Here is a 13,935-nt window from a genome sequence, read left to right on the forward strand (position 1 = left end):
TTTACTGCACCACGGCTGTCAGCAAACACTAAAGAAACTGAAAAGAGGAAGAACTTAAAGTGCAGTGAATGATGAGGGAAGATGTAGGGAAAAGGAAGAATTAATTTTGATAGTTGAAAGACACAGGGTTTGGACTGGCAGAAGTCATGTACAAGGGTGCTACTGCTAGAGAAAAATAAATATACAATGACTGAGATTCATAGTTCCATGTTACAAAATAAAAAAGCATTGCAAAATAAGTCTAGTCAGAAAAATTCAAGACTTGGATAAGAATTTGCTTGTAGCCAACAAATATAAAAAGGAATTGCTTTCTAAGGCTTTTGACTTCAACCCTTTCATAGCAGGTAATTGTGTCAATTTCCTCCTATGCCTCCTGCCTGAACGTGTGGGTCAAATATTATTTTTTCCTAGAATGTTCCATTTTCTTTTCAACATGTAATTCTGGTATTGTCTGTGTATACATTCTCACCAGGAGAAATGAGTTTTCATAAGTCAGCTGCATGCTGTGCACCCTGAAAAGCCACTTCTCGTTAGAAGAGGGGAAGGGCACTTTTGAAAAAGAGCTCTCATACTGCTGCTTCTCCACTGAACTTGGTTTTCATAAGGTGGAAGGAAAGAGTGGGTGAAGTTATTTTTCTTCCCTGAGAACATACTCAGTGTTTAACAGAAATTAGAGGTCAGGATTGTATAGAAAATCATATACAAAATACAGTGGCTCTAATTAACCATAGTTGTCCCCATAGGTATTATTATTTGAATCATAGGCTTTCTCTTAAAGAACATTTACTTCAAGTGGGAATCTGAGGAGGAGAATCTAAAAACAGACCTGCAAAACAAAATTGCTTCCTGATGCAAAGCACTTCTAGTAAAACAGAAGTATTTATTCTTATAAGTGCCTCAATTCTAAAATACCACTGCCAGTAAGACATGATTTAATAACAATTTTCAGAGTATGCACTGATTATAAGACAGGTCTCAATTTGAGAAAAGAATTAAAAATACAAAAATATGGCTCAGAGCTGTGTTAGTGATTTGTTTTGTTCTGTTTTTGTAACTCAACTCAATCACTAGATCAAACTGAAGCTTTTCCCCTCATATGTCCTAATCTTTTCAGATACTCTTAAGTAGGAAAGAGAGGTCTTGTTTGAATTTTCCTTACGTTCATGTAGAAATTATGATAAATTATGTTTGCCTATTTGGGGGACTAGGGGATGTACAGTTAGAAATTCTTATATGCATGATTTTTTAAATATATGTTACAAATAAATGTAGTATCAAAGGTAGTGGGTAACTAATCTTAAAATGACAATCTCTATAGTCAATCTTTTTTAATGGGTTAAGAGGAGAAAACCTGTAGCTTCACTTACTGGACATTCCTGTGCTGAGTCTTTTGTTACTTATATTCTCTGCTATCCTTAATTACAAATGATCTTTTCCAATTCATAGAGTAAATATTTCATTTGATTTTTATTTTTATGGACTTTATTTCAACAGTGGGTTCTTTTTTAAGAGCTTCTTAAAATCAAATAAAAATTACCTTTTAAAATAAATGCAAAACAGTGCCTAAACATCAATGATACATTACTTGACAGGAAATATCTCAAATTAAAACTTATGAAAAGTCAACTTTCTAAAGTACTTTGCTACCTTTTGTATAATATTCTAATAGGAAACCTCATTAATCTTTCTGATTTCTTTTACAGTTGCACACCTAATGCAAGGGTTCCCTTGTACAGATAGGCCATATTTTATCAAAGCATAGTTGATTTGCCCTAATTTGCTTCATTTTTAGCTCATGGATTTGCTTCACGGGTGTTTCAATAGACATTTCTGCATTGTTCGTTCTACTTCCAAGCTCTGAGAATTCAGTAAGATTGAAAAGCAGGGTTCTTTGTACATAGCCCTTTTCAATGGTTTGGGAAGAAAGTCATGACAGGGTTGGCCTTTTCCTCAAAAAATTTCTTTTATTTCTTTCATCCAATCTGTCATTAATTTTATAGCTGTTTCCCATATGATATCTTTTATTTCTACCTCTTTAGTTTAAATCCTTTTTCTGGTTATCCTTTTCACATTTGCCCTCACACTCACATTCACCCTCTTTGTCTCCAGTATTTACTGAACAGCTACAGCACTCCTAGCATTGTACTCAGCCCTTTCACATACATCGGCTCATGTGCTCTCCCAACAAGTTATTATCTCTGCTTCACAGCTGAGGAAACAAGGCTAAGTGATTTCCCCCAAGGTTCACACAGTGACTAATGGCAAAGTTGGAGTTTAACCCAAGTCCCATCCCACAGCAAGTCCAAATCTTTTTTTTTACCAACAGCTGTCTCTCAATTCTGAATATTTTAGTTCCAGCCATCATTTCTCCCAGGTCTCCACCACTGCTACAGTGGGGTCCCCTGGGTTCCACAAACACAGACCAGTTCACTCTTCATTCAACAAATTTCTACCGCACTCCTACTCTGCCAGGTGTTTCTCTAGCAGCAAAGCAAATGATACCAGCAATGTGTTTGTCCTTCTGACTGCTATTGCCAAATAGTGGAAGAAGATTTTTAAAAATATCTAAGGGCGGGGATTTAGCTCAGTGGTTGCACCGCTTGCCTTGCAAGGGCAAGGTCCTGAGTTGATTCCCCAGTACCAAAAAAACAACTAAGTAAATGTAAACAAATACTACCTGTCATATATAATGAAATACATAAGCATAATTCTCAGAAAAAATCTAAGAAGCAGAAGTGCCTTCTTGCAGGGAGACTGACATCACAATAAGCCAATTCTTAATAGAACTGGTTGAGGAGTCTTACTTTTATGAAAGTTGTCATAATCAAAATGGAATTGCCTGTGTCAACACTAACAACAAACAAATAAATCCAGGCTTCCATGAAAAACTCTCACACATGATTGCCTGATAACAAAAACTGTCACAGAAAGCTGTGGGAATGAAAGCATGTACAAAGGCCACTGCAAACTTACGCAACTTATCCTCCTGCTTTGCAAGAAGTCTGTCCAACAGCTGTTTAATCTTGAGCTTATGCCACTATCATTATTGATCCTTGTAGGTAAGGAAGATTATTTCAAAATATTTCATGTAATCCTCATCTTACCTTAAAAATCTTCCCTCTGCCTCAGATTCTTTAATAAGCACAAAGTTCACTGGGGCAGGCAGATTCCCCAGCAAAGAACAGTTATTCAAAAATAAACTTACTTAGTCTTTGGAGAATTTCTCTCCAATTATGATTGAGGTTGACAGTTTTGAAAGCAAATTTCCCCTCTAAGAATTATACCAGAACTAAATATATAGGCAGCTTAAATATTATAAAATGCAGATGCCAAGAAAGAATTTGACTCAGCCTTTTGATTTTTCACTAAGTCATAGTCACACTTGGATATGTTGCTCATGACATCCTGCCTTCGTCGCTTCTGCCATCATTTCATATTTGCTGAGGATTCATAGTCATCAAATAAGAAGCTAAAGGGGAAACAAACCATTTCTCACTACTGGATTTATCAGAGCAGCTAAATGACCCTTTAAGAATAAGGAGCCACAGCAGAAAGCTATTCTTTTCAGGACACAGGAAATATTCTCACAGGCATCCCATTAGAAGCGCTCCTATGCCTCGCCTTAAAATCATTTTCTGTTCTTTTCATTACAGCATCAGCAGTACCTAACCCAGATGGTCTTTAGCCTACGGTACAGTTTTATCCTGATAAAAGCAACATCAATTGGAAGTACTGTAAGTCCAAAATGAATTCAGTATACTGAATCTAACAATATAGCAACACAGCACACTGTGGAGTAGCAGTTGTTAACTTCATAAACTGCATGGCTACCTGGGAGCTGAGGCTGGCTGTCACTGCCCAGTACCATGAGAGAGTATTGAACCACACAGTGCTAGACTAGAAAAAGAACAAAATTCAGCAAGTATAGTTCCTACTGAATGTGTATCATGTTCACAACAGCATAAAGTAGAAAAATCATAAGACAAACTGTGGTAAGTTGGGAACCATCTGTACTTTCTTATTTAATTACTTGCTTATTCCCACCAGCCCCCACATTAGAATAGGGATTTTGTCACTAGAATACCACTGGGATAGCAAATATAGACACCCAATAGCTATTCACTGGATAAATGAGTAGATTAAATGAGATAAACTCTTCACGTCAAAACATTTTTTTTTTTGCAAATTGTGGAAGTAATATGAAAAGCCAATATATCTGATACTGAAAGGCACCAATACAGGTGGGAAATATTGCTACTATTATTTCACTGTGGTTTGGAAAATTATCCCATCATGTTTCCCTCATCACATCAAGTCCTGCCTTAAACCAACTCCCCTCTAGACTATAGCATTGCAATGGACAGTACCGGAGGGAGCTCTGCTCCCCCTGTCTATAACTTTGTTATCCTTCCTCATGCTTGATTGCTTGAGCATGGAGGTTCCACTATATAGAGGGGAAAAAAGATGTGTTTGCAAATTATAAAAGCTGTAGAGAGAAAAGTAGCTGAGCACCATACACTAGAAGGCTTCAAAGAAATCTGAAGAGAGTGTGGGTACAAATCATAAGGAGTAGGAGCAATCTCTGCACTGTCAGGGTTACAACAACATTAGCTACTACAAGACTGAGAAACAGAAACCAAGAGACCAGATTCAGCCAAGCTGTTATATCCAGCTCAAGCATCCACAAAGCTGTGTTAACCTGACCTCTTTAACAATCCTATTTGGAAAAAAACAATCCTAGTTAGTGAAGTAGAAGGAACAGTAATGCTAATCACACATTTGTGAAGAAAAATCTTTCAGTGGTGGTAAAGACCTTCAGACAGTGGCTTCGTAAAGTTTATGTCCAGCTATATCTGAGCAGTGGAGATATCTTCATCGAGGAAAAAGTGCAGGATTCTGAGATAAGTTTATTATGCAGTGAAACCCTAAAATCACTGATACCTGTTCAACTCTTCTTAATGTGAAAGGTTCTTTAAATTTATTTCCATTTATTGTTTTTATAGTAGAATGAAATAATTTAAAGGTAAGGGAATAAGGATCTTTCAGTACCCTCTAGATGGATGTTTGCTATGTGCTTTATACACAATACCTTATTTAGTCCTCCTGTAACCACATACAATAACTTTTACTTTCCATTTTATAAAAGATGAAATAGCCAAAGAGGGTGAGAAGATATTCAAAGTTACATAGATAGTAAGTTTTAGAGATGAAGTTGAAGCCAACTTTTTCTAAGTCCATAGACAATTGTTTCCTTCTGCATCATTCTGTCAAAAATACTATCATTTTAAACACTGTAACTTGCTTCATTATGGTAAAATGTTCTGGTGAGTCCACTTTGGTTCTAGCAATAGAGTTGCTTCTTCATTACTGATATAAACTAAACCTTCCTAAAGAAAATAATGGATTGGCCATTAAAAAAAAGACACTATCACAAGAACATTAATTAGTAACATGAAAATTTGTGAAAGTATAAAATTTACTTGTAAAAGTAAGTACATAATCAAAATCAGAACCATCTAATAGGGTAACAGCAGTGGAAAATGACACATTTTAACTCTAAGGTTAAAAGAGAAAAATATTAAAAATAATAAGAGCTCCAATAATTTGTTTAGGGAAATACATAGAAGCAATGTAAATTGTGACATAAAAATGTTAAAACATGAGGGGATTGTGTAAGCAAAAGAGGAGCATTTTTAAGGCAATTAAAATTGTTATTGGCTTAACATAGTCTATTCGAGCTATATGATGTTTTAATCCCATGGCAAAAAGTAAAGCAAAATCCTATAGCACATACACAAAATATAAACAGTAAGGGATTAAATCATACCTCTAGAGAAAATAAACCATCACAAAGGGAGACAGAAAGAGAGGAAGTATTGATAAAATAATTATAAAACAGTTCACAAAAATGGTAGCAAAAACGTTCCCATCTATCAATAACCTTGACTGCAAATGAATTTGCCAATCAAAAGTCATAGAGTAGCTGAATGGATTTAAGAAAAATCAAGATCCAACTGTATACTTCACACTGGAAATTCATTTTACCTTTAAGATTCATAGAACTTTGAAAATAAGGACATAGAAAACAATACTTTGTGCAATTAGAAACCAAAGGAGATTAGGGGTAGCTATACTTACATCACACAAAATAGACTTCAAGTCAAAACCCTCAGTTGCATGTGAACTAGCACAAAGAATCAACAAGTGGGATTTCTTCTTATTAAAAAGCTTCTGCACAACAAAAGAAACCACTAACAGCATGCAGAGACAATCCACAGTGTGGGAAAAAAATTTGACTGGCTGTTCCTCAGACAAAGGTCTACTATCTCGAATATATAAAGAACTTTAAAAAGTCATACCTCCCAAGTTTAAAGACCCACTCCAAAAATGGGCAACTGAAATGAACAGCCATTTCTCAAACAAAAAGGTAGAAATAATAAATAAATATATGAAAAAAAAATGTTCAACATCACTGGTCAGTTGAGAGATGCAAATGAGAACACCACTGAGATTCCCCCTCACCCCAGAAAGAATGGCTGCTATTAAGAAATCAATCAATAACAAATGCTGGTGGCACAGTGGGGGGAAAAGTTACCCTGCTCCACTGTTGGTGGAAGTGTAGACTGGTGCAGCCACTGTGGAAATCAGATTGGAGACACCTCAAAGAACTAGAATTAGAGAACCCATTTGACCCTGCTATTCCCCTGCTGGGCATCTCCCCAAAAGAATTAAGAGAATCATACCACAGCGATATATGTGCAACCATGTTCATAGCAGCACAATTTGTAATAGTGAAAACTTGGAAACAACCTACGGGAGACTGGCTAAAGAAGATGTGGGGTTTTCTTTATATAAAATGGAGCACTACTCAGCCATAAAGAAAGAGAAACTAGGGACATTTATAGCTAAATGGATGCATATTGGGGTGATATTCTTAAGTGAAATAAATAGGATAGATGTATGAATACCAAATAGTTTCTCTGGTGTGAGAAACTGAAGGTGTAAATAAGGATCAAAATGGATAATAGATAATGTGAAATAGGAAGAAAAGGTGTAAAGGGGAAGGGGAAGTGGAGTGGCACGAGAAAGGAAAGAAGGGAGTGGAATTAATATGAGAAAATGAAAAAATGGAAACAAAGTCTTTGTAAAGGAAGGGAGGAGGAACGGGGTAAAACAAGAATCAAGATAGATTATGTAAAGGTGCAACTTCCCAATGATGAATGTCATTATATTGTATACCTAAAAGGTACCAATAAAATTAATTAAAAAAGAAAAAAATTCTAAAAGGAGATAAAGAAGAACATTATATAATGGTGAAGGAGCCAAATAATAAGAAGTTACAACAATTATAAAGATACAGGTGCCTAACATTGACACACCTAAATATATACAACAAATATAAATATTTGATATATCAATTATTTAATATTATATCGAAACATAATAATATAATTCAATAATAGTAGCAGACTCTAATACCCTACTTTCAACAATAGGCAGATCATCCAGATGAAAAATCCAGTGAGGAAATACTGGTTTGAACTAAAATTCAGACCAAATGAATCTAACAGATATGCACAGAGCATTTCACCCACTCCAGCAGCATGCACATTCTTCTCAAGTCTATGAAAGTCCTCCAGGATGGGTAATATATCAGGTCATAGAATGAGTTGTAACAAAAATAAAAAGTTAGAGATCATATCAAATATATCTTCTAACTACAAAGTGTGAAACTAGATTAAAAAAAAAAACAAGAGGAATTTAGGAAAATTCATAAACACATAGAAACCAAACATGTTCCTGAAAAGCTAATTGGTCAAACAAGAAATTAAAGGGAAGTTAAAACACCGTCTTTTGAAAAACTAAAATGGCTACAACATAGCAAAACTTAAGAGACGCAGCAAAATCAAATCTAAAAGGAAGATTATGGCAATAAATGCCTACATCAACAAGTAGAGGGTGCTGCTTGTGTCCTCGTTCGTGCGGACCTGGTATCTCTTTTGTGAAGCGGCAGCTGAGACGACTCGGGCGCTCGCTATGGCCAGCGAAAAGCTCAAGGAAGGAGTCAAGACTGAGAACAACGATCATATTAATTTGAAGGTGGCGGGGCAGGAAGGTTCTATGGTGCACTTTAAGATTAAGAGGCATACACCACTTAGTAAACTAATGAAGCCTATTGTGAAAGACAGGGTTTGTCAATGAGGCAGGTCAGATTCCGATTTGATGGACAGCCAATTAATGAAACAGACACACCTGCACAGGTAGAACTGGAGGACGAAGATACAGTTGATGTGTTCCAGCAACAGACAGAACGTGTCTACTAAAAAGGGAACCTGCAACTACTCTACTCCAGAACTCTGTTCTTACAAACCAAGAATACATTCTTAATTAGAAAACTGCAATTTGGTTCCACCACATCCTGACTACTACAGTATAGTTTTCTTTATTCTTTCATTTACCCCTTCCCCATTCTTTTATTGTACATAAAGTATCTGGTGTATGTGCACAAGCATATTGCTTCTAGGGAGATACTGGTTCTGTGAAAATAATCCCCTTTCTCCATTAGTGGCATGCTCATCAGCTCTTATCTTTATATTCCAGTAAGTTATTTTGCTCTCACTGTTTGAACATAAAAGACAAAAACATAAAAATTCTTGCATACTTTGTTTGATTGGAGAATTTTAATGTTTCTCATTTATCATTGTAAAACCAAGGACAGTTTTATAACTTTTTTTGTACTTAGCTGTTATTTGTAGGGCAATCTGTCTTTATGTACGAGTAAATTACTCTTTAAAAGAAAAAGAATCCTAGATACTTTTCTCCTTAAGTCAAGTGTCTTGCTGTTTAGATAAACTTTTTGTTTAAAAAAAAAAGTAGAGAGATCTCAAACAAACAAACTAACATCTCACCTCAAGAAAGGGTTGGGGGTTGCAAAGAACAAAATAAGGCCAAAGTTAATAGAAGAAAAGCAATAATAAAGATCAGAACAAAAATAAATAAAATAGAGATTAGAAAACAATCTTTAAAAGCCCAACAAAGCTGAGTTCTTTGGAAAAGATAAACAAAATAGACAAACCTTTAGCTAAACTCAGAAAAAATTAATATTCAAATAAATAAAATCAGAAATGAAACAGCAGACATTTTAAATGACACCACAGAAAGACAGGGGTCATAAGAGGCTACTATGTGCAATTATATTCTAACCAATTGGACAACCTAGAAGAATTGGATAAACTCCTACCTTTTTCTCTAGGCTACTGAGACTAAATCATGAAGAAACAGAAATTCTAACCAAATCAATAATGAACAAGAATATTGAGTTAGTAATAAAGTCTCCTATCAAAGAAAAACTCAGGACCTGATGGCTTACTGCTACATTCTACTCAACACACCGAGAAATGATAATTCTTCCAAAACTCTTTCAAACTTTATTTAAAACAGGGAATACTTCCAAATTCATTTTATAAGGGTAGCATTATTCTGACAGTAAGGCCAGACAAGGACACTACAAGAAAAAAAATGAAAGATAGTATCGATGATGAACACAGATGTAAAAATTTTCAACAAGATACTAGCATGCCAAATTAAATAACATATTAAACTGTCCATTTACCCTCAACCACTGGAATTTATCTCTGGAATGTAAAGATGGTTCTACTCAGACAAATTAGCAAGGTGACATACCATACTAACAGAATAAAGAAAAAAAATCAATATGATCATCTCAATAGATACTAAAAAGCATTTTAGAAAATTCAACATCTCTTTACAAATGAGGACCAGAAAGAACATGCTTCAACAAAATAAAGGCTGTATGTGACAAGCCCACAACTATCGTATTCAAAGATTAAAAACTCAAAGCCCTTCCTCTCAGATACATGACAAGGGTGCTCATTCTCAGCTCCACCAATCGAGATAGAACTGGAAGTTCTCACCCAAGCAATTAGACAAGAGAAAGAATACAAATTTTCAAAATTGGAAAGAAAGAAGTTTAAACTTCTCTGGTTGGAGCTGACAAAATCTTATGCACAGAAAAGCCTATTAAAGACTGCACTCACACATACACACACAGTTAGAATAATAAATGATTTCAATAAAGTAGCAGAATGCAAAAGCTGCAAACAAAAATCAGTAATGATTCTATCAACTAATTTACTAGGAACAAACACTAAGAAAGCAATACCATATATGGAAATAATATGAGAAAATGAAAAATTGGAAACAAAGTCTTTATAAATAGAGAAGGGTGAAGGGGTTAAAGGGAGGACAGAGGAATGGGGAAAATAAGAAATGAGATATATTATGTAAAGGTGCAAACCTCCAATGATGAATGTCACTATATTATACCTAAAATGTACCAATAAAATTATTTTTAAAAAAGAAAGCAATATCACTTATAATAGCAACAAAAATATTAGAATACTTAGGAATAACTTCAAACAAGAAAGTGAAAGATCTGTACACTGAAAACTAAAAAACACTGATAAAAGAAATTGGAAAAAACACAAATAAATAGAAAGCTATCCCATGTTCCTGGATGGTAAGAATTAAATGAAAATTCCATATTACCCAAAGCCATCTACAAACTCAATGTAATTCCTGTCAAAATTCCAGTGGCATTTCACAAAGAAAAAGAAAAAAAAAATCCTAAAGTTCATACAGAACTATGAAAGATCCAAAATTTCCAAAGCAATCTTGAAAAAAGAACAAAACTGGAAGCATCATATTCCTACATAGCAAAATATGCAACAAAGCTATAATAATCAAAACAGCATCATATTGGCATAAAAAGATATGCACGCCAATGAAACAATAAAGATCCCAGAAATAAATCCACACATTTATATTAAATTAATTTTTATAATGATGTCAAAAATTTACAATGGGGAATAGAAAGTCTCTGATAAATAACACAGGAAAAAGTAGATATTGACATACAAATAAATGAAAATAGTCACTTATCTCATAGCACACATAAAAGTCAACTCAAAATGGATTGAAGACTTAATTAAAGACCTGAAAATATAAATCCATGAGTACAAAACACATGTGAGAAACTCAATGACAACGGTCTGAATGGTGATTGTTTTAAAATGTGAAAGCAAGAAAAGCAAAATAAATAAAAATAGAATTATATCAAACTAAAAGTCTTCTGTACAACAAAATAGTCAACAGAGTGAACAAACAAATTATAGAATAGGAGAAAATATTTGCCAGCCATGCATCCAACAAGGGATTAATATAATAAGTACACAATGAACTCAAACAACTCAATAAAAGAAAAAATTTTCTGACTATAAACTTGGCTAAGGAATTGAATAGACATCTCTCCAAAGAAACCATACAGATTGCTAACAGTTTAATAAAAAAATGTTCAATACCACTAATCATAAGAGAAATACAAATTAAAGCCTTAAAAAGATACCACTCTGTACCTGTTAGAATGCCTGTTAATAGCCATAGTGTTAAGTGGAAATAAATCAGACACATAAGCTTAAATACTTCTTGTTTTCTCTTATATGAGAAACACAAAATACAAATAAAAAATAAAATAAAAGGTAGACAATAAGAAATAGGAAAATAGTGCTGTAGTTTTCAGTGTAGAGATCTTTTGTTTCTTTTGTTAGATTGATTCCTAGATACTTCATTTTTTTGGATGCTATTGTAAAAGGAATTTTTTCTCTTATTTTTCTTTCTGTCTGTCTGTTATTTGTGTATAGAAAGGCTATTGATTTTTGGGTATTCACCTTGTATCCAGATACTTTACTGAATCTGTCAATTAAGTCTAGAAGTTTTTTGGTGGAGTTTTTTGGATCTTCAATGTAGAGTATCATATCATCAGCAAATAATGATAGTTTAACTTCTTCCTTTCCTATCTTTATTGCTTTAATTTCTTTCTCTTGTCTAATTGCTGTGGCTAATGTTTCCAGAACTATATTGAAGAGAAGTGGCGATAGTGGGCATCCTTGTCTTGTTCCTGATTTTAACATGAAGGTTTTCAGTTTTTGGCCATTCAATATGATGTTGGCTGATGGTTTTTCATAAATAGCCTTTATTAAATTGAGGTATAGACCATCTATTCCAATTTTTTGCAGGGTTTTTATCATGAATGGGTGTTGAATTTTATCAAATGCTTTTTCTGCATCTATTGAGAGGATCATATGGTTTTTGTCCTTGACTTTGTTAATATAATGTATTACATTCACTGACTTTCGTATGTTGAACCACCCTTGCATCTCTGGAATAAATCCGACTTGGTCATGATGGATGATCTTCTTAATAATCCTCTGTATTCTGTTTGCTAGTATCTTATTAAGGATTTTTGCATCTATATTCATTAAGGAGATTGGTCTGTAGTTCTCCTTTTTGGTTGTATCTTTCTCTGGTTTGGGAATCAGAGTGATACTTGCTTCCAGGAATGAATTTGGAAGTATAGCTTCTCTTTCAATTTCATTGAAAAGTTTGAAGAGTAATGGTAGTAGTTCTTCTCTAAATGTCTTGTAAAATTCAGCAGTGAATCCATCAGGGCCTGGGCTTTTCTTTGTTGGTAAGTTTTTAATTACATTTTCAATTTCACTGATTGTGATTGGGGTGTTTAAAATGTTTTTATCTTCTTCGTTCAACTTTGGTAATTCATAAGTATCTAGAAATCTGTCCATTTCTTCTGTGTTTTCCATTTTATTAGAGTACAGGTTCTCAAAGTAGGTGTTCATGATCCTCTGGATTTCTTTCGGATCTGTTGTGACTTCGCCTTTTTCATTCCTAATTGCATGGATCTGAGCCTTTTCTTTCCTTTTTTTGATAAGATTAGCTAAGGGTTTGTCAATTTTATTTATTCTTTCAAAAAACCAGCTCTTTGTTTCATTTATTTTTTGTATCGTTTTCTTAATTTCAATTGCATTGATTTCTGCTCGGATCTTTATAATTTCCTCTCTTGTTCGAGCTTTGGGTTTTTCTTGCTCTTGTTTTTCTAGGAGTCTAAGTTTCATCGTTAAGTTGTTTATTTGAGCCCGCTCTGTTTTCCTAGTGTGGGCATTCAATGTTATGAATTTTCCACGTAGAACTGCTTTCATTGTGTCCCAAAGATTCCTGTATGTTGTATTGGCATTCTCATTTATTTGTAAAAGCTGTCTAATTTCTTCTTTAATTTCCTCTGTAACCCATTGATTGTTTAGGAGAGTGTTGTTCAGTTTCCATGTGCTTGTGAAGTTTCTATAGTTCTTTCATAAGTGGGAACAGGATCAAAAAATGAAAAAAAAATGGAATAATTGGGAGAGAGAAGGAAGGCTTTTTAAAAAGAGAATTAAGATGTGTTAATAAAGAAGATATGGTTTTTGTATAAAATGGAATACTACTCAGCCATAAAGAATGAGAAATTAGAGTCAATCATAGGAAAATGGATACATATTGAGGATATACTTCTAAGTGAAATAAATAAGTCACACATGTATAAATAATGAATAGTTTCTCTGATGTGAAAAACTATAATGGTGAATAAGATCTTAATGATATAATTGACAAGGTGAAATAGGAAGGAGGGGCTAAAGGTGTAGGGGAAGTGGGAAGGGTAGGGGAAATGAAATAAGTGAAAAGAAAAAATTATGAGAAAATGAAAAAGATGGAAATAAAGTATTTGTTAATAGGGAAGAGAGGAGGGGGGTGAAGGGAGGGCAGGGATAAGGGGGAAAACATGAGAACCAAGACCTGTCATGTAGAGGTACAAGATCCCAATGATAAATGTAACTGTACTGTATACCTAAAATGTACCAATAAACTCAATGAGAAAAAAAAGACATGTTATATACTTGTACCAACTCCCCACAAAGAATTCAACCATTATGTACTGCAAACACGTACTACAATAAGTAAAAACAAAAACAAAATCAGAACCGAAGAAAAAATAACAAGTGTTGGTGAGGATGTGGGGGAAATGAG

General features: G+C 34.2%; 2 protein-coding genes across 2 annotated transcripts in view; one reads left to right on the forward strand and one right to left on the reverse strand.

Moving 5' to 3' along the window:
* Nucleotides 1-13,935, reverse strand: part of Corin (corin, serine peptidase) — a 243,289-nt gene that overhangs the window by 168,403 nt on the left and 60,951 nt on the right. The gene's annotated exons all lie outside the window — the stretch shown is intronic.
* LOC104873537 (small ubiquitin-related modifier 2-like) lies at nucleotides 7,987-8,324 on the forward strand. The gene is made up of 2 exons (XM_010640285.3): nucleotides 7,987-8,190; nucleotides 8,262-8,324. The coding sequence occupies exons 1-2, from the start codon at nucleotides 8,038-8,040 to the stop codon at nucleotides 8,322-8,324; spliced, it is 216 nt and encodes a 71-aa protein (XP_010638587.1). The 5' UTR covers nucleotides 7,987-8,037.

This window comes from Fukomys damarensis, unplaced genomic scaffold (genome assembly GCF_012274545.1).
Source record: "Fukomys damarensis isolate Sample0158 unplaced genomic scaffold, DMR_v1.0_HiC HiC_scaffold_35, whole genome shotgun sequence".
Lineage (NCBI taxonomy): Eukaryota > Metazoa > Chordata > Mammalia > Rodentia > Bathyergidae > Fukomys > Fukomys damarensis.